This window comes from Perissodus microlepis, chromosome 19 (assembly GCF_051167445.1).
Source record: "Perissodus microlepis isolate ML-2025 ecotype Zambia chromosome 19, ASM5116744v1, whole genome shotgun sequence".
NCBI lineage: Eukaryota > Metazoa > Chordata > Actinopteri > Cichliformes > Cichlidae > Perissodus > Perissodus microlepis.
In genome coordinates, this window is record NC_140479.1 from 15,319,718 (window position 1) to 15,344,969 (window position 25,252).

Sequence of the window (25,252 nt, forward strand, 5' to 3'; positions counted from 1 at the left end):
CTTTTTTGTGTACAAATTGAAAAAAGACTTGAACTAGATTTAGTTCGAAAAAAGCAAAGGGAAGTGTGACAGTAATACAAAAATGTAATCCTCTGGTGAATTTTGGGTAGCGTTATTAACTTACCCTGCATGTATCTCTCTTAAGAGATCATTTTAATTCAGACTAAACTGCCTGTGAGCCTCAGGAGGTCCGGAGGTGTTGTGGAGGCTGCATAGAGGGTCCCATCCAACTCACTGAACCGTTAAACAATTGGGTAACACCAAGGAGAGAGCCTTTATAATAATTCCCCCCTGTGTTATATCATCTAAGTTTTGGGGTGGTCAACTGTTCATTATGCTCCTGCTGCCTTAGGCCCCAGCTGTTAGCATCAGAAGGATGGTCGAGTTGCATCTCATAAGAGCTGAAGAGGTGCGTAAAATGCTTAGCTAGGGCTTTTATGAATTTGGACAGTGTCTGCATTGCTATTGTAATGCTGCTCTCTCTTGCAGAAGTGGTAAGTGCGCATTTAGGGCTCAGTGTATAATGAATTTGGATGGGACATCTGTAGCCTTTGTTTCACTTTGCCTCTTGACAATCTCCTGCCTCCCTGCTGCTGTTTTTTTTGCCAATGCGACATTTTGGACAGTGCTTAGTTTGGCAACATTGCATGCCTGCTGAGCGAGCTGTTCGGTTCAGAGCTGTGTATTACCCGAGAGATTTCAGACAATCATGCTCAAATCCACATTATTTGTTGCATGTATCCACATCTCAAATCAAAATAAAGTTTATGATTGGAAATGAACCCGCAGGCTGTAATTTTATTAAACTAATGTTGTCTGCATTGCTCACATATTCATTTACCGACCTGAATCGCTGAGCATTTTCGGAGATAACATAAAGATCTCATGAAAATGGTGTTTGTGAAGTAGAAAGCAGAAACCCAATTAAGCCGCACAGAAGGATGGTTGGATAATTTGAATTCTTGCGCTCATTTAAAATTAAGAAATTCTTTTCTTGCTTCAGTTCGTGTTTGTTTCTCCCCGTGAAATGCAAACACAGTCTTGCAGACTTGTACCACTTGAAGTTTAAAACGATGTGAAAATACCCTGAGGTTGGATACTCCTTCCATTATGTCATTACATTAAATATTAAATTATTATGCAACTATTGAGAATGCACTGTACTCTAGTACAATAATATTTATTTGGTACTAAAAATATTCAAGGCAAAAAAAAAAAAAAAGCTTACAAAGCAATGTGGGACAGTTGCTTTGTAAGGCTGAAAATAAAGTCTTTCATTCTTGTAATAAACTGTATAATATCTGTTGTTTCTGTCTGGTGTGTTTAGGTGGTGGGCGGAGGAAAGACACAGCCCAGTGCTGGATCCCAGAGGGACTGTCAGTGTGGTAAGGACCCTTGAGACGAAGGAGGGTGCATGGAGGGCTCAAAGCCTGTAAAACCAGGGTCTTCAGCCTGCCTCTGGTTGGGGCTGGTCTCTGTGGCTGTAGCCTTCCTTTGTACAGAGGCCCGGACCACTCCGAGCCCTCTGCTCAGCCCCAGCAATGGCACCTGCAAAGGGAACACAAAGTGTCATACAGGGATTATCCTGCCCATCTGGTATCCCGAGGATCCTTCCATGGGAGACAAGATTGCACGGGTCATTGTCTATTTCGTGGCACTGATCTACATGTTCCTCGGAGTATCCATCATTGCTGACCGTTTTATGGCCGCCATTGAGGTCATCACCTCCCAAGAGAGAGAAATTGTTATCAAAAGGCCCAATGGGGAAACAACCACCACCACGATCCGTGTGTGGAATGAAACGGTCTCCAACCTTACCCTCATGGCCTTGGGCTCATCGGCTCCTGAGATCATGCTTTCTGTAATCGAAGTTTGTGGACATGAATTCAAATCCGGTGAGCTTGGGCCCTCCACAATCGTTGGCAGTGCAGCTTTCAATATGTTTGTCATCATTGGCCTCTGCGTGTCTGTCATCCCCCAAGGCGAGGTACGAAAGGTCAAGCACCTCAGAGTGTTCTTTGTCACTGCAGGCTGGAGTATCTTTGCCTACATCTGGCTCTACATGATCCTGGCTGTTTTTTCTCCCAATGAAGTCCAAGTCTGGGAGGGTCTAGTCACGCTGGCCTTCTTCCCCATATGTGTACTCCTCGCATGGGTGGCAGACAGACGACTGCTCTTCTATAAGTTCATGCACAAGAAGTACCGCACTGAAAAACACAGGGGTGTCATCATTGAGACCGAGACCGAACGCTCCAAGGGGATTGAAATGGACGGCAAGATGGTTAACTCTCACTTCATGGATGGAGGTGCGACCAGCAATCTGATTGGTCTGATTGAGAGCAAAGAGGTAGATGAGTCCCGACGCGATATGATTCGCATTTTGAAAGACCTGAAGCAGAAGCACCCGGAGAAAGAGTTGGATCAGCTTGTTGAGATGGCCAACTATTACGCTCTCTCGCACCAGCAAAAGAGCCGTGCCTTTTACCGCATTCAAGCTACGCGCATGATGACCGGAGCTGGAAATATCCTGAAAAAACACGTAGCAGAACAGGCGAAAAAGAGCGCCAGCGTGCAGGAGGTGCACGTGGAGGAACCAGAAGAGTATGTTTCCCGGATCGCTTTTGAGCCTGCTGTCTACCAGTGCCTCGAGAACTGCGGGGCCGTTATTCTGACCATCACCAGAAAAGGAGGCGACATCAATAAGACTATCTACGTGGATTATAAGACGGAGGATGGCTCGGCTAATGCCGGGGCAGACTATGAGTTCACAGAGGGTACGGTAGTATTCAAACCCGGAGAGATGATCAAGGAAATAAGCATTGGCATCATAGATGATGACATCTTCGAAGAGGACGAGCACTTCTTTGTACGTCTCAGTAATCTGCGCGTCTTGGAAACTGAGGATGAGGTGTTGTCTGCCAACAGTCTCCCATATCCAAAGGCGGTGTTGGGGTTCCCCACTGTGGCCACTGTGACCATTCTGGACGATGATCATTCAGGCATCTTCACCTTTGAGAGTAACTCAGCCCATGTCAGTGAGAGCATCGGTATCATGGAAGTCAAAGTGTTGAGGACTTCTGGGGCAAGGGGGACGGTCATTGTGCCTTATCGCACTGTGGAGGGACTTGCCAAAGGAGGAGGAGAGGACTTTGAAGATACGTACGGAGAGCTTGAGTTCAAAAATGATGAAACCTGGTAAGGCACCAACATTTTCTTTGTGTGGTTGGAGAGGAGTTGCTTTTTCTTATTGTGTTCTTGGTATTTTTAGTTATCAAGCTTATTCAAAATGAAATGCACCCAGGAGTCATTGATAATTTTGGGTTTGTTTAAACTCACTGATTTATGTCTTGCTTTTGAATTTCAGTTTGATGCCGGTGTACCTTTCTAGAAATAATATACTATTTGATAGCTTCAAAGATATTCAGCAGTCTGCGAGAAGGCTGTGAGAAGCTCGTCGCATTTGCTTTGAAAAGAGATATTATCTTCTTTGCCTGTTGACATCATTTAGTTTGGAGCATACTTTGATAACCTGTTCATGTGTAGCTTGCACTCATCACGCTGTGACCTTTAAAGGCCTTTTTTTCTTTACATGGTTGGGTGATGTATCCTCTCATCTGAGTGTGCACTTTATATCCCCTTGTTTTCCCGTCAGGAGATTTTGCTGTCATCACAGTGCTTTAGTAGCAATCCTGCGTGTGTGTCGCATGCAAAAGGGATTCAACTTTTGGATTCGTCACATGAATTCGTCTCTAATCCTTGCTGCTTTTGTTTTGTCAAACTCTGGGATTTTGCTCACTTCCTTTTTTTGGTTTTGTTTCCGTGTCTCTCCACTTCAGCAAGCACGAATGGAAACAGATATTAGAAGAGAAAATTAAATCTTCGTACATGGTATTGTTTTAGGTTAGCAGGTAGACTGTAGCATGATGAGACATGTAGGTGCGATTCCTCCATGAGGCAGCCCCGATTTAAAAAAAACAAAAAAAACAAAACAAAACAAAAAAACCCTGAATTTAATTTAGATAGTACACTTACGTAAATTGTGTGTGTTGTGTAGCCTTGTCAGCTGTACCATCTGTGTACAATATTGCCCAACAACAACAACAACGGAAAAAACCCCAAAAACACATAGCCTTACAAATGAGTGGGCATTTTTGGCGGTTTTTGCAATAACACCAACATACCATACTGTAGCAGAAATTTTATCAGGGCCATATATTGTATGACACTGCTGCATTTAAAAAAAAAAAAGATGTATACAAAGTAGTTCTCTAGGATACTGGCTTGTACACAAAACAGTGGCTCTTAAAAAAATATTGATTTGTTTATTTCACAGCTTGCATCCGTTTGCCTCTCACATATTGGTCTGCAGGCACTGAATCAAAGTGACATACATCTGTGACATTCCCTTCCGCCGCCAATCAGGACCCACTCAGTGTGCCGTGGCGGACTGGCAGGGACTGTGCTCCAGGCTGTGGGTTCCTGAGGGCTGAGGCAGCCCAGGGGACCGGGGGGTGTGTTGGGGTGATCACCATGCTCTCGGGGCCCGTTGAGCTCTCAGGCTTTTGCTTGATTTATGTGAGAGATGCTTTTTTGGAGCTGGGCTGCTGAGGGAGTTAGAAGGGAGAAATGCGGAGAGAGACTGCTGTGATGCTGTCGGCATTGTGAGGGAATGTTAGCGTATCGATCTGCTCATTGTGTTGAGCATCATGCTGCAAGCTTCTTACAGTGCGGCACAGCTTCAGTATGAGTGCATAACACTGTAAATTGATAAAGACCAGTCATGTGTTAGAAGCAGAATTAGCAAACGTTTCTTTAAAAAGGTACAAACTGTTTTTGTTATTGTATATTGGATGCGTTCAATCTCACAATATAAACAAGCCAGGTATAAAAATGAGAATCCATGTTGAAATAATTAATGCTTTTTTTAATTTTTAATTTTTACCCTTAATCGAAACATGTAGCTTAAAGCCACAGCCTGCAAGCCTAGCTTTGCATAAACACTGGAAAAGGGGGTGATAAGCGAGCCAGGCTCTCTATAATGTTAACTAAATCCTCCTAACAAGCATTTGTAAAGCTCACTAATACTCTTTATAGCATCTATCTTTGCATGGGGTGAACGATCTGGGTTTACATGATGGTGGATTTTTAACTGTTTCTTTCTTTGTGTTTTAGTTGTAGCTAAATTATAAATTATCAGATTTAAAAGTCCCGTGTAACAATATGAAAGGCTGTATTTGCAAAATGGAAACACTTTTAACGCTTTGTTAACTTAAAGTAATTTTAGTTCTTATGTCACATGCAGACCAATTTAAGGTCAAGTTGGCTTGGCAGTTAAAACCAATATGTAATAACTTGTATATTTAACAAAAAATGGCCTTTAAAAAATCATTTATCAATAATTAATCATTAGGTCTTATTATGTCACTTAATTATTACTCTCCTGGTATTATATCTGCAATGCAGTTCACAGAACACTCTCACTCTAAAAAAAGACATATCCAAGAGTCGACCTGGCCCCCTCCAGCTGTTTCCGGTTCTGATCTGATACCAATACCAATACCTGTACTGTCTACCGAGTGTCAGTATTAATTATTATATCATATTAATAATCTGGCTGTCAGGAAGAGATTAGGAACCATTCTTAAACAGCTTGGATGTCACAAATATAAATATATCCAAGAATATAAATTTAGAGCTTTTTTATTTTGTATTTATTGATGAAATAATAAATGAAAACAGGCCCAGGATAAATACAGTAATTTATTTGCATTATTGTGCACTGGTGTCATTTCAAACTGCTATCATTTGAAGTGACACCAGTGCACTTTCTCCTCAGGAGACAACTGAAGTGAAATAATATTTAATACTGTTGACAACACCATAAATAGCTCAACAACAAGTATTGCACTCACCCAACTCTCTTCTCTGACTGAATGTAAGTAGTAAAATAAACAAGAGAGAGAGAGAGAGAGAGAGCATCCCGTTGTTGGAGCTTTTCATTCTTGACCACAGTTTGCAGTGAAGTGAAAAATCTTTGCAAACATACAGATAGAAGCTGTTGGTGTAGCAGCGTGAGATACCTCCAAACTGCTGTCCCTCTGCTGTTAGCTTCCTCCATGCTACATTAACTCTGCCGATAGCTCCCGCCGTCCAGTGATGAAGTAAACTCGGAACAGCATAAAACTGAACTGAATAGATCGGCTCATTGTCACCGATAGCCAATCCAGCTTTTTGGGTCAGTATCGGTCCGATATCTGATCCAGATATCAGATCAGCACTTTGTTACTCATCAGCACTTGTACTTTACGTCTCTATGATTCAAACAACTTGTTGTGATCTAGAAACGCGTCCGCCTGTCCATGCATTTCCATTCCTGTGCTTTATTGTTACCACATCAGAAATCTCAGTACATTTTCTTTTTTATTGGAATTGCTAATGGATTCTTTGCAGTTTCTTTTACTTTGCAAAGCCCCTCAGTTTGACAGAACAGGACCTTTTTGGCATGCTGCGTTTGGCCCATGGGCCTTATGTTTGGCACCCTCTCTTTTAAACTCATTTTAAACTAAGAAAGAGCTAAATAAATGACCAAAACACCTCCTGAAACATAGCCTTACTCTATTATACATGCACCCAGGATGTGAAAATTTGTGTCAACATTTTGCAATGAATTATGAGGCAAAGGTTAAGGACGGTGAAAAAAGTCAACCTTTGATTCTTTTAGCGAGCTCTAAAATCATAGTCTGGCTTTTAAATCAGTGATAAATATCAACTCTGAGGTTTTCACTGGCAGTGGAAAGAAGAGGCTGTGCACTTTAAGGAAGGAATTATATGGTACGCAAATTAAAAGTCAGTTTTCCTGCAGTTATATAGACATAACATGTGTCAGTCTGTACAGCAGTGAAGGCTACAAAATAAGACTTTTGTTGCGAAAGCACATCCTGAAACATCGTAGGTATTGAACATCGTCAGTGTTGATGAATGTACTTGTATGCAGTAATGACAAATGTTGAATGAATTTTCAGTTAAGCAGTTAAAATATTGAAAATTGTCAAAAGCATCAACACGCTCCGGTATTAATATGAAAATTTTTGCTCCTCTCTGCAGAGACTATTGAATCTTTTGTAGAATGGCAGACTGCTGTTTCAGAACTCCCAACAAATCTCCAGAAATTTCCATAATTACACTTGGATAGTGATGAATTAGATTCGGTGTGTATCTATAAAAAAGACAGAGAGACAGAAAAAGACAGTGGAAGTGACAGCTTCATCCGAAGCATACCAGAAGATTCATGAGAACATTTCCATGTACAAAACAAAAGGGATGAATGTGTAGAATATTCACTAAAGGCATAATTACAACAATGTTTCTTCTACTGTCTTGAAAGCTCTTCCCCAGGGTCGTTTTCATGCTCTTTACATGAAAAAATACTGAATTTATTTCCCTCCTTTGCATTCACATTTATATTTAAAAATGGGAATCTTCTGTTTATTTCCATTTTGCAGGAGGATTCCCTGTTTGGCATGCATATAAAAACGCTCCTGACGCTAATTCATTGGTAACTGTGGCAGCTGAGTGAGGGCAGAGTCTAAAGAGCAGGGCATTTTTGATGCCCTATAGGGCAATGAGACCACATAGTGCTTCCACTCTTCCTTTTGTTCTCCCCATGTTTTATGAGGCATTGACTTTCAATCTCTTTTGACATACTTTGGTCCCATTGTTAACAACCAGACTGGAAATGTATTAAAGTCCTAATCTGGAGCTCTGGAATACATCACTTCACTTCTTAGCTGGACAATAGCTGCCATAGTTCAGTTATTGGTGCCAGTAATTATGGGCCAAGCCAACTGGTATGAATCTCATCAAGATAACATAAGCGTCTTATATTATACCTCTTAAATTGGTGGTCAAAACTGCTCAGTAACTTCTGACTCCAAGATTGCTTCCTAATAAATTATTAATTTTGGCTAATTTAACTGGTGCACATTTCAGAAATTCATAAAAGGAATTCACAGACCAGTGGGTAGCTACATCTCTCATTTATAATTGCAGCTAACCATTACCATAAATTGATTTGTATCACTTTTAGTTTTTTTCCTACTCAATTAATTGATTACAAAATTCCAATAAAAACAGTCAAAAATCTTTCCTAATCAACACTCAGACCCCAAATACAATCCAAATGTATTTGATTTACAATATTACAACAATTTATTTATTAAATTATTAATTTAATTTAAATTAATAATTATTTAATTTAATCAATTATATTATTTAATTATATTAAGTTTAATTATATATGTTAGAAATATGATTATTTATCAATAATTATTAAGCAATGATCAGTGAATACGATTGCTGCAGTTGTATTCATTCATTAATTGATTAGGATGAACATAATAAGAAATTTGGGAGCCCTAATATGGCACAAAACCAGCATCTTTCATAGATAAAGCTCATCTTATTTACCAATAAATAGATATGAGTCTGATATATCTAAGTTCAGTGCAGCCGTACTAAACCAACTACTTTGTTTTTCCCTTCTTACACATTTTAAAAAGCAAGAAGGATTAACATATCCAGTATTTTACAGGAAAAAAGAGATCCCATTGTTACAGTTGTGCAGCTTAGTAGTAGGGTTGGGTACCTTTTGAATGGATACTGGTACCATGCTAAACGCTTCACTCATTATCAAAAAATAAATCCAAACAATAAATTATGGAAAAAGACAGATTTTTCTGAAATCAATTTATTCAGCTACCTGATTATTTACTTGGAGAATATGTTGATGAAGCTGTCAGTGTCTCACTCAGATCTCATCAAATCATCATAATCCATAGCTTCTTATAGGTTAGTGACAGATGTGCTAACATTAGCTGCAGCGTCTTTGGTAAATTTGACTTTCAGGCTATCACAACTTTACCAAAGACAACAAGAACAAAAGATACCCTTACTTTCCTGGAGGTTTCTGGCTGACAGTGGATTGGAAAAAAAAAGTGATGCACCAATAACTTCCCAATGATTGCCGGCATTTATAGTAAAACTTGAAAAAGTGCAATATAACCAGAAATAAAGAAAGTTCCTTGTCAAAGTAAAAGTTTTGCCTCAGAGGTGCAGCTAACATGTTTCAAAAGTCACAACTTTTGCTTTTAAGGCACATGGTTTCCATTTCCACTTTATGTCACACAGTCTCACCACAGCTCAGAGAGCAGCTGGGCAATGTTTGGAGAGAAATAAGTCACTTCAATTCAAACTATGACTGCAGCCATATGCAAGCAAACCAAGCAATCATAAGGAGTTTTTTGGCAACTGGTTGGGAAATAAAAAATTTTCTTTAGCAAAAGATGGTTCTCTGATCAGTCTGTAAACCTGCAGTACTGTGGTTCCAGCAATCGCTACCATTCAGCAGTCACCAACCTCCACCAATCACTCACAACCGGTTGGGGAATACTGATGGTCACAGTCCAGTCTCTAGTCCTATATACATGAGACCTTATTGACTTGATCCTAGACTGTCAGCGTAACTGTCACAGTCCAAAATGATGGACAAGTTACTATCATATGCTCACGTATTTGCAAAACCTCACATTGGTTGATCATCTCCTGTTTCAGCAGCTATCCTCAAAGCAAGTCCTTGAGTTTAAATAATTACTAAAGAAAAATGACTATTGGCTGCTTCCCTGACCTGAATATCCATGTGTGTTGAAGAAGACACCTCAGACTTCTCAGTCTTCGACTGAATTTTTGTTTTGACAAATGAATAATCAAGAAAATTACTGAAATATTAATTGGTAGTAAACCTTTGTGACCCCTCATTTGTGTCTTTGGGTTTGAGGGGTGGCTGTTCTTATCTTTAGCTCAGGAGCCATTTGGTATTAAGCTGCTGAGAATAATAAATGTAGGCCTCTGTTTCCTTTGACCCATTAAAGATAACACAGCTGTGAAGTGGAGATGCTCCATCCCCCGGAGAGACGGCTGTTTAACCAGGCACTGAAAGATTAATAAACAAATGAGTGGTGTGCAGCAGACAGACCTGAATCACCTACAGTAATTGCCACAGTAGTTACGCCTCTGTGAGCACGCCTCTGTACTTGTAAACTCGCCTCATATTTTTATATGAAAAACATTGCATTGGGGGTTGCATTGTGCTCATAAGGAGATGCCCACCTCCCCTAAATCCCCTCACACAACATTTTTCCTTAATATCTAAGGACTGTGTAGCTGTAACCCCCTCTGGGTGCCATGATTGACAGAACACATGTCCACACCGATCCTCATCCTGCTGACCACTCAGCTTTTCCTCCTCCTTGGGGGAAAAATTTTCCTCACGTGTAGGTTAACATCAGTCAGTTTTTGGTTCGAAAGGTGATATTTTTTAATAGGTATTTATATTATAGCTGTATTTCATATTGAAGCTTGCTCTAAATCAGGTTTTAGACCTCACCCTGGGTCAACACACCTGAATCACATGATTAGTTCATTACCAGGCCTCTGAAGAGCTTCAAGACATGTTGAGAAGGTAATTTATCCATTTAAATCAGCTGTGATGGATCAAGGACACATCTAAAACCTGCAGGGACACCGGTCCTCGTGGACTGGGATTGGGGACCCCTGCTCTAAATATAGAAATTTGAATGTTGATAATACATCAATTCAATTCAATTCAATTTTATTTATATAGCGCCAAATCACAACAAAAGTCGCCTCAAGGCGCTTACATCAGCTATCTTTGCTCCAATTTTAGCCTGTGTATCTAACTCTTGACCTGCATGTCACCAGATCGATAAATCAGTAGTTATGGGCGGGCCTTTGAAAGGTCACAGGTCACCAATACTATTAGAGTTCATCCTCTTGGGGACGATGGGTGTTTCCATTCCATGTTTTCTTTTTCTTTTCTTTTTTTTGCAGATAAAGAAATATTTCTCTCATTGAAAGAATATTCACCTGAAGAATTAAGTCAGTGAAGCGTCCTCTGCAAATCACAAGTGTTTTACCTAATTGTGACACTAGGGAAATAATCTGGGAATCACACAACACGACACGAATTGCTGTGCTTGATCCCCCAGTGCTTGTAGCAGTTCTTTGTAGAAGAGCAAGATGCTTTGGGCTAGATTATGATGACAAATTGTTAAACATCCATCTTCCTAGAAAGATGAAGCAATTTTGAAGTGGTCTGTTGTGACCAGTGCCACAGTGAGTATGCACATAACTTCTATAGCTAGAGTTTGCTTTGCAGTGTGCTAAGATGACAAGTGATGCATTGAAGGGTGTTTCTGCCTGTTTGTCAGCAGCTAAATAGTCTGTAAAGAGCTTTCATGAGGATGAAAAATTACATCTGGAATGGCTGAAATTAATTTTTGGAGGTAGTTTTTCCTTCATTTCCTTCCAAGTGGTTGTGTTGCTCAGCAATACTTATGCTAAAGCTAACCTACCTGTGGCTGCAATGCAGAAAAATTGCTTTTTTGAGTGGTAATTGGTGCAGCTAGATGTTTCCTTTTACCATCAAGGGTCAGTCTTCGCTTCATAGAAGCTGTATGAGCTTAAGTTGAAAGGAGCGCTCTTTACATAGGTTTTGCATTATTCATTAAGGTGTATTCCAGTTGGCTGGAGGTAAATACAGGGCTACACCTCCAACCAGTCACAGTCATGAAAGGTCATAAATAATAAAAATATGATATAAATAGCTTCTGGAAACAGCCTACTGGAGGACAGATGAGAGTCTGAGCTGTAAAGAAAAAATAATCAGAACGATTGGATAACATTACAAAAAAGTATAAAATAGTGAAACGAAGGCCAAACAAATGTTTCACACAGGCTCTAACCGCAACCGCAGACGTACAGTAGCAAAAGATTCATGAAAACATTTCCTCTGCCAACTTAGTGTACCTTTTGCACTTTGGTCTTACTTACAAATACCGTAGAGGAACACGCACATACAAACACACACTAACACATTTAATCACGTACAGGTTTTGTCACGGCTGGGGCGGCAGTCGTGTGGAGGGTGAGAAAGGAGGATCCAAGAGCAGACAATGGCGGAGGTGCAAGTGGGTTTTATTTACAGTGCACAAAACCAAGGTGTGGGCAGAACCGAACATAAACCTAAACTGGGAAAACTAATACAAAATGGAGGACATGAAGCGAGGAGCAGAGAGACACGAAGACCCATGGAATAATACAGACTACACGGGAGGTTCACAGAGAAACACAGACGACGCCACGAGAAGCATAGGCAGACACCAACTATAAATACACACACCAGGTAATCAGGAAATGGCACACAGGAGGGGACACAGCTGGAACTAATGGGCATAACGAGGCAGACCTACAAAGTAAAACAGGAAACACCCAGACTGTTTTACAACACAAAACTCGGGGACCCGTACAGAGCACAGAGGGAGACACAGGTAGGGAAAATAAACACGACAACCAAACCCCAACAACCAATACCAATCAGAATAACTAGAAAATAATAATCACAAACTCAAGGCGCTAGGTCACCAACCCAGGACCATGACAGGTTTAGTGGTAATAAATATGCTGCCTGTGCGTTTGTTTCTCTCAGTTGGGGAAATGCAATTAAGTTAAAGCTTATTTATAACGCAGTTCAGTGCAGGGCGTGTCACCAGCTCTGAGCCCCCCCCAACCACCCTCCAGCCCCAGAGTGTGTAAATCTGACTGGGATTGTATATTCAGGCTCCCCAAACAGCTTCTCCAGCCTAATGGAGTTAGGATGGAAGTAAGTTCATCAGTTTGACCCATTTGACTGTCAGAACATTTAGCTGCAGATGTTTTAACAAAGGCACCCTGCACTAATTTACAATTTGCTTTCATTCTATAACAGATGACTATTCATAGCTATAGAGATCTATTCATACGTGGTGATTTAATAGTGCAACGTTGTAATTTTAAGTGCTCATTCAACAGAACAGTGATTCTTTCAGAGACCAGCATTGCATTGTAGGGCTATTTCGCCTTAAATCTGCAGGTATTCAAAGCAATAATAAAATGCTTAAATAGTTCAGCAAAATGCCTCCTTTAATTAACCCCAAGAATATGTGTTTACCCTAAAGTGTCACACACTTGAAAATGACTCCCATCAGCTAATGTTAGAGGCTAAAATTAACAGAGGTTGCACTAATAAGCTAGCAGTTTAAAAAAAAAAAAAAAGATAAACGCTATTGTTGTGTAGCCGTGTGAACATTTTCTATTATGCATACTACAGTAAAATGCTCATTAAAAAGGGTTAATTTCTGAGAATTATAGGACTGAAAATGGCTGCTGTGGAGTGCAGTATCAGTCTTTAGTTTCATTGGTCCAGATTGATGATCATCTCCTCTACAGACACCATAAAATACTGAAGAAGCTGATTTTTATGAAATTTAGTTCAGACAGAGATCTGTGTTTACCCCCATGACTAATTAAATCGCTGTAATGGGTTTGCCAATATGTTAATAATCTCCAACTGGACATTGTCAGTCCAACAACCAGTGATTGCAAGTATAGTCACGGTGCTTTGGGTAACCATGCTATCAAATTTTTAAAGTGCACAACCTGTAAGGTCGTGAATCGCACCAAGTCACTTGTTTAGCCCAGGTTCCAAGACCCATTGGAAGCTCAAAAATTTGCTGAATGAAGATTTTCGCATACACTGCCAGAAGTCCATGGCATCAGATTTACTACACTGCAAATCTCAAAATCTTACCAAGTATATTTTGTCTTATTTCTTGTCAAAATTACCTCATTACACTTAAAATAAGACACAATCAGATACACGGCAACATTTCAGTAAGCTAAAGGAACTTGTTTCAAGACAGTGAATCTTGAAACTAGAGAAAAACTAGATATTTTTCACTTGTTCCACTGGCAGATTTTTTTCACTTTAATACAAGATATTTTAGCTTAAAATTAGTTTTTGCAGTGTAGTCATACTGATGTCACTTTCTCTATAGAGATATCCAAAAACTCTTGATGGCAGGTTAGGTTTTAATAACAGATAATCCCAGGAGTTACTGAGTGAAAAAGTGTCCAGTACATTTATTTCTTACTAAATACTACAAAATGCTAATGATTTTGTAGTGTTTGCAGGGAAATATAACGCAGATCCTCCTTAAACACATCCTGTTCAGCACAGCAACATCATAGCTGATGTTATGATCATATGCAGCCTGAAACCTGAGCGTGCTGCGGTATTAGATATGTGTCTTTAATTAGTGCGAGCTTGTTTGTGAGTCGACTATTCAAGCACTCTGAGGCTGCCTTCAGTCATATAACGTGCTGTAAATAGGAACTGCCTGCTGGGAAAAACATTTGATGTTGGCCTCCTAGAGGTGACAAGTAGGATATGTGGGAATTCTTCATTGGCTGTGATATCTACAGCTTGACATAAAAACATGTGGAAGTATGTCAGCAGAAATGGCAAGACAAAAAAGAGTGAATATTAAAAACATGTCCATGATGATCTAGTAAAGTTTTTAGAGAAGTATTACTTTTCTAAAGTCTGTAAAAAAAAAAAAAAAAAAAAAAAAAAAAAAGTTTCCAGGTTGTTTTATGCTTCGATTTGGAAGCTGCACATTTTTAATTGAAAGCGTGGAAGTGGTAAACTGGAGGTCAAAGGCTGTTTACCATTAAGCACAATGGATGATACTTTACCCACAGGGACTATAAAGTCAGGACGCTTTGACCGTTACTGCTTCAATTTTGACTTGTGGAGGCTGTGCTAGCTCTTAGCTTTTAGTTATTTATAGAGCACTTTTCAAAAATGTTGACAAAGACAGAGCCATGTGTTCTCACACTTTACCTACTGGAAGAATAAACAAATACAACAATCTTGCATACAGGAAAAAGTTTTGAGATCTTTAAGATAAGAAAGGGCTATACGACTGCACCTAATGAATTATTCTCCTAATAATCAATTGCAGTGACATTATCAGAAATGCCAGTTTGCATTTAATCAGGTTAATACTTCATATTGCAACTCATAAGGAGCAATCTTCTCATTCAATGGTCTTGGAAAAAAGCTTTTTAAGAGACTATATAGTTTTCTTTTTTTAGTAATACTAATTCATTTTTCTGCCAGTCACTTCATCTCTAAATGTGACTGTGTTTATCCCCTCTTTAGTTTTACACTGCCGTTGATGTCTTTTTTTTTGTGTAAGTCTGGATGTAGATTTGAACTTGAAAAAAGGGGACGGAGAGTAGTGTTGTTCAATACAGGTCACTGCTCCCATTTTGGTCCCTACCTGCCAGGGCGGCGGTCTGTGGTGCCAGTGGAGGTGCCCTTGCTGCCCCTGCACCTACATCCAGCATCTGCATACTTTGATAAAGGTCAGTCTCGCTTCACAGCATCTTCCTCCATGCACAGCGCAGCAGCATTAGGACTAGAAATCGATACGGCTCACAGAGAGAGGAGCTAAGGTTGCAAAAGGCTGAAGGAGATGAGAGAAGATGTCAGCTTTTTTTCTCCCCTGCTCTTGTCTTATTTTTGTAGTACCTTAAAGAACAATAGAAAAGGATATGAGAGAATGGGATGTGTTTGCAAATGTTCAAATGTACTACGGTGAATATGTGAATTTGGCTACTGGCATTTGATGTCTGACCAATATACAAAGTGCTTCACTGAGCAACCCCGGAGGCAGATGAGAATCAGTAAAGCTGAATGAATGAATCTGAATTAGGTCTTTTTTGTAAACATTTCTCACGTTTATTTCCCTTCCTTCTGCAAAAAGAAAAGAAGCAGGGAATTTGCATCATCCTTTTTACTTATTGCGGAGGTGTCTTTGGTGTTGACTGTTAATTGCTGTGAGTTTTTAGCACTTCATTTCCCAGAGATCACCTGTCAGTCCTGCAGAATAATTTGACATCTTTCATTTTTCTGTTTTAAAGTTATTGTTTGTGTTTCCTTTCTTTTTCTATTAAGTGCTGAATTTATATGTCAGTTAACTGGTAATTTATAGCCCAATATTGTATTCTGCAACAGCTTGTAGAGTGGTTATTGATTGGTTGCTGGCGGGGAATTGGTTGAAAATAGCCATATGCCTCCCTGCTATTGCTCTGTTCGCTAGCAAGTGGTTGTGGTGATCTATAGTTTGAATGGAAGATGCCCACTTGTCTGCAAACTATCACAAACTACTCGTCAAGCAGTAGCAAAACTGTGAAAAGTGCAACGTGAACTGGAAACAGAAAACACTCACCTTCAAAATAAATACCATTTTCAGATCACTGTAACTTCACCCGATGGTTTGTCAACATCTGGTAGGAAACCTCAAATTTAGCAATGTGAATGTCATCATCTTGGTCCATCATCTAACGTTTTGGAGCTGTATGGAAGTGTATGGATGGATGGATGAGCTAGTGGCCTAGCTGACATGTCACTTAAAGCTGCCACAATATTACATAAACTTAAGGCTTATTAAAATTTGAACTGTGAGTTATAAATAAAATCACCCCCTGTGCGCTTACTTTCGAAGCCGACCTCAAGTGGCCAGTAGAGGAACTGCACCTTGGTGCTAAAATATTAAAATGTAATTGTATTACTTTGGTAGCTCTCTTTCTGCTAATCTGTCCAGTCGATCTCTGTTATCTTCTGGTCAGGTCAGTGAGTGAAATGCATCAGCCTCAGGTCCATCATTCACTCCCTGAACTCAGACAACTGTCGTGCCACAATGTAGCGATTCATGCAGAGCATTCAAGGAAGCTCACATTCAGCTGTGTGTGTGTGTTTCTTTCTTTCATTTTTGATTATCCAACTTGTAGCAGTCTTCTCTTGCCACAGTCCACCGTCCATGCAGTGGGGTTTTCGTTCTCTTGAAGCACCCCGAACAGATTTTTGTTGTGATCTCTTTCCAGTTTTACCATGTAGACTGTCCACAGTCCCCTAGCTCTCCTCTCCTCTCCTCTCCTCTCAGGCTGGACCAGCATGCTCTGTGAGCAGCTCAGGGGACCTTCTTTGGGGGGGGGGGACTCATTTCTCCGTAATATTCCCTGGATGCTGCAGCAGAAAATACGCCAGAATGCATCAGTAGTTCCTCGCTCCTCTTTCCTACACTGCAAAAACTCAAAATCTTACCAAGTATATTTGTCTTATCTCTAGTCAAAATTTATCTCATTACACTTAAAATAAGACACAATCAGATACACGGCAACATTTCAGTAAGCTAAAGGAACTTGTTTCAAGACAGTGAATCTTGAAACTAGAGAAAAACTAGAGATTTTTTCCCCTTTTCCACTGGCAGATTTTTTTCACTTATTTTAAGCTAAAATATCTTGTATTAAGTGAAAAAATATGTCAGTGGCACAAGTCTCGGTTTCAAGATTCACTGTCTTGAAACAAGTTCCTTTAGCTTACTGAAACGTTGCCCTGTAGCTGATTGTGTCTTATTTTAAGTGTAATGAGATCATTTTGACTAGAAATAAGACAAATATACTTGGTAAGATTTTGAGTTTTTGCAGTGTATCCTAGCTGTTCCTGCATGTCAACCCTCACCCTTCATCCCTTTCCTATGCTGCCTCCCATTTCTCCTGTTTCCTTTTTCATCCTTTTCCCGTTGGGGCAGCAGCTCTTTGGTGCAAAAGCAGGCGTGACCTCAACATTCACGTATCAGCTGTTTTAAAAGAATTGCTTGATTTGTGTTTCGAAGCTAAATTAGGGTAGGCAGTGAATCTTGCTTTGCAGAGCCAGCAGGACTTTTCTATATTTAGCTTAAAAGACTGGAGACATCGATTCTTAAATATTTTTTGGTGTCTGTGAGGAACTGCATAGCTGGACAACATCTCAGTGAGAATGCAGAACAAGAAAAAGTGAATGTTGTGTCATAAATGCACTTTGTTGACTCCTCATGACTCCATCCACTCTTATTATCTACATGCTTTGTATTATTTAGCATTTCGTCTGCCTTTTCTTGTTTTCATCTTACTTATGCAGCTGTATTTGTCAGATTACTTTTACAAACAGCAGAGGTGGAGAGTCAGAGAGTGCATTTACTCAGCTTCTGCACTTAAGCACATGTGCTTTACTTAGACATTATCATTTTACAGTACTTTATCTGCACTGCCTTTCAGGAGGAAACATTGTATTTAATTTAAATGACTGCAATAGTTCCTCCTTACTTTGCAGACAGTCATTTAACATATATATGATCAATTCTGGTTATTTTACAATATTCCACATAATAAAATCATTTCACCTGTTTATATTACACTTTTATCCATCATTATGAGGGTCACTGGGATCAAATCAATTTATATAGTTGTTCTATACAGTTTCCTGCAAAGTTTTGAGCTACTTTTTATTTATATTTTACTTTTGCTTTCTCGATTTTTTTTTTTTTTTAAAGTGGTCTTCAATAATATATATATTTTTGCTTCCTGAAAGTCGTTTAAAGTTCCTCTTTGGACATTGGCTGCTTTTTCACTCATTATTACGCAAGTCTTTGTACCTTCAAGTATAAAAAAAGGAACCTAACTTAAGGGATAAACCAGTGTTATGGCTACACATAACAGATCATTTGATAAATCAATTTTAAATTGTATGTTTAGGCACTTTTTAACAGCCTTTTGCAAAAATACATCATTTGTTCCCATTTCCTTAGCTCAATCTATCAAAAATAGAAAAGAAAAGGCAGTTTAACAGACAGCATGGTGTGTAGTGTGGCATTAAAAAAATCTGAGGAAACTGGACAAGTGGAGAAAAAAGAAGTGACAGGTTAAAAAAAAAAAAAAAAACTACAGCAGATGAACAGTATGTGAAAGTTATGTCCTTACAAAACAGGAGGGAAACTTCAGCAAGGATGACAAAGGACCTGAGAGGTGCTTTGTCTCAGTGGAAGGGTGGCTGTCAAGAAGCCATTTAGGAAGGGAAACAAGGAGAAAACAAGGTGGAGGCTCAAACCACAATTTAGTCAGTGGTGTTGCAGTCTTTGGCCAATACCAAATATTAGCTTTCAAGCTTATTAGAATTTTACAAACTCTGTTCTTGTCTTTTATATTAAATTTCCATTTTTCTTATTTCTGATTTCTGATTGTCCTCACAAAAATATAAAGAAATGAGGGGTAGCTCAATACTTGTACTATGATGTATCGCAGTAGTGTAAATCATTCATTTGAGTTTAAATTAGGATACCATCTGCAGATAAAACTGTTACATCAGAAAGTCAGTTAATCCAGTTAATTCAATGAATAACACGGATGAATGTTCAACTTACCTCACCATAATAAGAAATAGTCTAATTTTGGATTTCAGTGGAGAAGTCATGCTAAAGTTGTGCTAGGATACTTTGGTTAAAATCTCAGGTGTAGATATTCCCAAAATATAGACCGATATATCGCCCAGCCATAATTATACTCCGCAAATATGTATACCGACAGCCTGTGACTATCCCGCTGCATAATGAGTGCTTTTATTTTTCCAAGTTGGTGAAAAAACATTGGCAGTGTGGTTCAGACAGTCCTATCATAGATTCATTGTGTTTGGTGGGCAACACTGTGTGTAAAAAGACAGGAAGAAAATGCCAGCTTTTGATTGGAATCACTTTGATGAGAGGCAGTGTGTCTTAGTGCTCGTTTGTGACAGATAAATCTGAGCTCAGACAGACTTGTAATCAGTGGAAAATATTTTTTCTTTTTCTTTTTATGCATCTCTTCTCTGTCCAATTCCCTTTTCCCCCCCGTCTGTCTCAACTTTCCTTCTTCCCCCTTGAGGAAAAAAACAATCCTGTCCCTGAGGCAAAAGCTAGCCAAACACTCTCCCTGGTGCCTCGAGGACAGAGCTGAAGACAGACTGCATGCTCGACACATATTGAATGCTTGTCGGGGTGCGTTTGTGAGACTGAGTGTGTGTGTGTTTGTGTGCGTGAAATTTCTCCCTGATGCGTCTGTGCCGGTGGGAGAGAGGGAGAGGAAATAGATCTTGTGTTCCTCCTAATCCTCCCTGTTGATACTCGAGTGGCAGACTTATTAGACAACGTACGCTTTGCACCAAGGGAAGGTTTGCTCTCAGGGCTTTCCACGTGCTTCAAACCCACAACAGTAGGTGCAAAATAAAGGGTCCTCTATGCAGTGTGCCACATCCCTTAAGAGGTTGAGAATTGAATGTGGTAATAGCGCAGCAATCCCTCCCACTTAGGCTCACAACAGGGGGAAAGATGCCTGATAACTATATTCCTCAAGGATTTATTGGATAGCACAATATGAATCACGACAGGGAACAGGAAGCATAAGCCTCGGGTCTGCTAAGGTTGCGGGTGATCCGATGAACTTTGCTGAACAGCAGAAAGATATCCCGAATCCAGGAAACCTCTAGTCTAGTCTTTTATCAGTACATTTCTCTGGCGTCTGTTTCTGTCTTTTTGTTTTTTTTCAGCATTTCTGTTTTGTCTCCTTTCTGGGTGAGCTCCTTTTTGTAATTCCCATTGGGTTTTTTTGGCTCTACCTGTGGAGTTATATTTATATTCCTCTTTTGTTTTATGTGTTTTTAGCCGTCATTCTAAAAAGCCTGCACATTCTTAGTTCTAAGAAGTTGTGTCTGCTTTGCCCGCCCCAGGAATCAGACATCACATTTTTATGTGCTTTGGTGAATGCAGACATCTTCAGGTCCACATTCAACAGAACTTGAGTTTTGTCTATAGAGATAAACTCGGTGTTTGTTTCCCTGTCTGTTGTGCTTCTTCACTTCTGATGTTTTTGTCATTTGCTTGCCATCTCTTTTTTTAGTCTGTGTGTTTGTGGGGTGCTGTTTTTCACTCTTTTCTTGCTTGTTTGTACTCTGTCAGTTTTGTTTACCTTTGGAGTTTGAATTTCTTTTGCTCGCTTGTGTTTTATTTTTAACATAACGTCAAAACACCAGCATTACAAGCTGCCTCCCACGTATAGGGTCTACATTTACCCCCCCCCAAAAAAAAATAAAAAATCACAATTTACTTATAGAGCCTTTTTTTAAAAAAGGGAAAAAAAAACACTTGTTTACTTGTTTGCTGAACTTTTAGGAAAAACTTATTTGAGGTTTCTTTCTGAAATTCACTGATTTCTGTTTGTTTGATCTGACTTAACTGTGGATAACTACAAAGAACTCCCACTGGATGGTCTGGAATGACTGAGGCCCTGTGGAGCGCTTCTGTAAATTTTCATTATAGCAGTAGCCAGATATAAGGTTTAGTTTGCTTTTTTATTTCTTTAGATTGTAAAATACATTTCCATAAGCTAAGGATAAGAATTAAAGCACCAGCAGAGAATTTCTAGGCGCTGCCAGCTGATAATTGTCACCATCGACCACCTGTATGCAATTTAACTATGCTTTTAAAGGTTTGAATCTTAGTGAGTACGTCCTGTTGTGAATGCCTAATTGACCAACCAGTGTGCTTTAACAATATGACATCGTTTTGGGGGCGGGACGACTTTATTGTATAATAAAAGAGTGTTTTTATCTGTATTCCCCACTGAACCTGTTGCCACTTGTGTGTTAGCTAAAATTACCATAACATGTGACTTTAAAAAAAAAGAAGAGGTAAAACGAACTGAAATGATTTTGTGAACTTGGAAAACTAAAATAAAACAAAAATATCATCTTAGTATTTGTTAGTTTGGTAAAATTCTTTATTACAACTTGCCTGATTGTTGGGTGTGCATATTGAGATTGGGTGTTTACAAGACTTTGAGTTACTACTTTCAAAACATGGTGTGTATTTATTGTAATACATGTACTGATTTTCCAAAGTCTTGCCTCTGACATGTCCCCTCTATATAATAATAATAATAATAATCAAAAAGACTAAATCTGACACTAAAATTAATACAAGCTAAACTAAAACGAAAATCCACTAAACTGAAACTAAACCGAATTAAAAACAAAAATCCAAAATGAAGTAAAAATAAAAACTAATTAGAAAACATAAAACGATAATGCACATGCAACAACGCTGTATAAATGGCTGCCTATGTCTGTACAGTGGGATTATTGGAAAGTGCAGCATTTTACAGCTGCCAAAGACAAAAAAAAAAGGTTTTAAGCGCCTTGGAGCGACATGGCAACCAGAGACCACAGAAAGCCAATGACTATGGATGGTGATGCAAAGTAGGCGGATCCCGAGAGAAACTTCTGTCAATTTCGATGCAAGCGGTTGAAGCCAGTGAGAGCGCAGGATACTGTAATATGACAGGGTAGCAAATACATTAGAGGGTTACCTAGGCAACCGAAGACTGCAACATCCGCTAGCGACCAGTGAGTTGTTCCTTGTGTGGATGCAGCTTTACATTCATGAGCAGGCCAGAAATTACTCCAAATAAATGCTGCTGTTGCTGCTGTTTGCTTACACATTCTTCACTGGAATTTCACTGGCATTGTTTTACAGGTTTGCAAACAAAGTTTGGTAACGAATGACAAATTCAGATGCCTGTAATGCATCTAATAGTGTCTGTGCAATAATTTTAAACTGAAATGCTTACATTTTGGCCACTTGTATGTCAAAGGCCAGACCTGCCAGAGGCTTAGTAATGGGACTGCATGGTCGGTAGGAGGGTCAGTTTGGCAAACAAACGTGCCTGCGCTGCCCCTCTGGGGTCCAAAGATGGGAAGAGCTGTCATGTTGAGGGAGCTGGCGAAAGATGAAGAGGTTACGCTATTTGGATCACAGCTCTGCCAAAGCCTGCAGGACTTCTTTCCCTTTACAACACTCAGCCTAATCTCCTTCACTATCGCCCCTTTCATTACCCTCTCCTTTTCTTCTCCTCAAGTTCCTCTGTCCCTTATCGTGTTGGTGACCCTTGTTCCTGGCTCACTTATGCCCCCTCCCCAACACCCCCTCCCCTGTATGCTGCTCTCTGTTTTATCCCCGCAAGCCTATTTTCAAACAACCTTTCTCACATTTTTACCCAGGTTTCTATTTTCTCTCCATCCTCCTCCTCTTTATATCGCCTTAATTTCTTTTCATTTGAATCGTTCTAATTCCATCTTATTTCTTCTCACCCTCCCACTGCTCATATTTATTATTTAAGCCCTCAGCAGTGCCTCCGTATGTGCCGTTTCCTCATTATAGATGTTGGCCTACTTCTGTCTCAACCTGTAATTGTGCTTTGGACTGAGAGCTGCTCACACCAATGTCCCTTAGAGTGTCACAGCATCAGGGCTGAGGTGTTAAACTTGTGGGCAAACTGGTCACACACAGTTTAATAGAATAGATCATTTCTGGTGAACTGAGATGTGTGAATTAGTACATTCTCCCACTGGATGTAAAGTCCATGATGTTAAGCTGCAACTGATAAATCATTTTCTTCCCCCCCTTTCTTGAGTTATTACATTAATTATTTAGCTAAAAAATTCACAATAACAGACCCTACAATAATACATCAGCAAAAAAACAGAGAAAACCCCAACAATCATATGAAGGAAAAACTCCCTTTTAACAGGAAGAAACCTCCAACACAACCAGGCTCAGGGAGGGCGAATGAAGACAGGATAGAAACATGCTGTGAAAGAGAGCCATTATAAGACTGAAATATCTTATAATTTGCAAAATTGTTGAATTTCCGTGACACCCATAGGCGCTGTTTGTGTGTTATGATGCATTTAATTTTTTTTGACTAACATTTGAGTTGATTATTATGATTTTTATTTTTATCTTTATGTTTCTCCACAGATTTACATAGTAAGTGATATATCTAACAATAAGTTAATAATCTAAAATACACTGTACAATATTACCACAGATTTAAACATTTTGCTTTGCACAAGTTTATTCACAATTTCCAATTTAATTTATTATCAACATAAACATAAACCTGCCAATTTCATTCATTTGAACATTTCTTTGGTTATATAATGTAAGATTTCCAAATGTTATACATTTTGTTTATCAAAGGTGAAGATAACTTGAATTAGATTTAGAGTCAACACATTTTTGCAATTACTATTTCACTTCCCACAGTATCCAAAAGATGCTTGAAATTTCCCTCTATACAAAAAAATTAGTGTCATCAGCAAATAAAGTCCTATTTAAGGACTCTATGAAATGTCTGTGAAGGTTCTCAGTCATCCAGGTCATCGTAGTCAAAGGAGCTTGCAAAGAAAAGCGTCTGGACTTCTTTAAGTTTACTTGAAGACGTTTCACCTCTCATCCGAGAAGCTTCTTCGGTTCTAAGGTCAAATGGTGGAGAGTCCCAGATATAAACCTAGTGGGAGTATCCCCCCACAGAGGGACAAAAGGACCCCCTGATGATCCTCTAATCGCCTGAGCCAAGGTGTGAAACTGGGTGTGGGTCCCAATCAGCCAGAGTTTCGGGATGCAGATGGACTGCTGAGTCTTGTCCTGTGGAGGTGGCTCTTCTGTGTTGTGCCATGCGCTTGTGAAGTGGCTGTTTGGTCTCTCCAATGTAGAGGTCTGGGGGCATTCCTCGCTGCACTGTACAGCATACACCACATTGTTAAGTCTGTGTTTTGGCGTTTTGTCTTTCGGGTGCATGGCACAACACAGAAGAGCCACCTCCACAGGACAAGACTCAGCAGTCCATCTGCATCTTAAGGATAAAGGACACTCTTTCGAGGATGCCAATGTTCACATTTTGGACAGAGAGGACAGATGGTTTGAAAGAGGAGTGAAAGAAGCCATCTATGTCCACTGTGAGCGACCATCTTTGAACAGAGGCGGGGGTTTACGACACCAACTCTCTGCCATCTATAATCCAGTTTTGAGATCCCTTCCCAGACGCCTTAACGCCCACTCACATCCTGGGCCATCTGACCTCAGGAATTCGCATGATAAGGTGGGGCCAGGTTTCACAATGAACACACCCGAAACTCTGGCTGATTGGGACCCACACCCAGTTTCACACCTTGGCTCAGGCGATTAGAGGATCATCAGGGGGTCCTTTTGTCCCTCTGTGGGGGGATACTCCCACTAGGTTTATATCTGGGACTCTCCACCATTTGACCTTAGAACCGAAGAAGCTTCTCGGATGAGAGGTGAAACGTCTTCAAGTAAACTTAAAGAAGTCCAGACGCTTTTCTTTGCAAGCTCCTTTGACGACTCTATGAAATGGACAAACAGATAAATTTCATTCATTTGTTTGTTTCAGTTTTTAAATTTAATACTGGCCTTCATTAGATGTGAGGTATAGCAGTGCACATGGCATGGGTAAAGCTACATATATAGTAAAAGAATTGCTTATTTCAGCAAAACAATGTCTAACCACTTGCTGTATATGTTACAGCAGCACTGCTCTTTAAAAAAGAATATGGGTGCTAAACTGGCCTCCGGCTCTGTTCGGA

General features: G+C 39.7%; 1 protein-coding gene across 2 annotated transcripts in view; it reads left to right on the plus strand.

Annotated features, from left to right (window-relative positions):
* slc8a3 (solute carrier family 8 member 3) overlaps positions 1-25,252 on the plus strand; it is a 138,769-nt gene that overhangs the window by 9,318 nt on the left and 104,199 nt on the right. For both annotated transcript variants that reach the window (XM_084914552.1, XM_084914553.1), the window contains exon 2: positions 1,328-3,195. In XM_084914552.1, coding sequence (XP_084770678.1) covers positions 1,415-3,195 — 1,781 coding nt within the window. In that variant the 5' untranslated portion in view covers positions 1,328-1,414. The remainder of the gene's footprint in view (positions 1-1,327; positions 3,196-25,252) is intronic.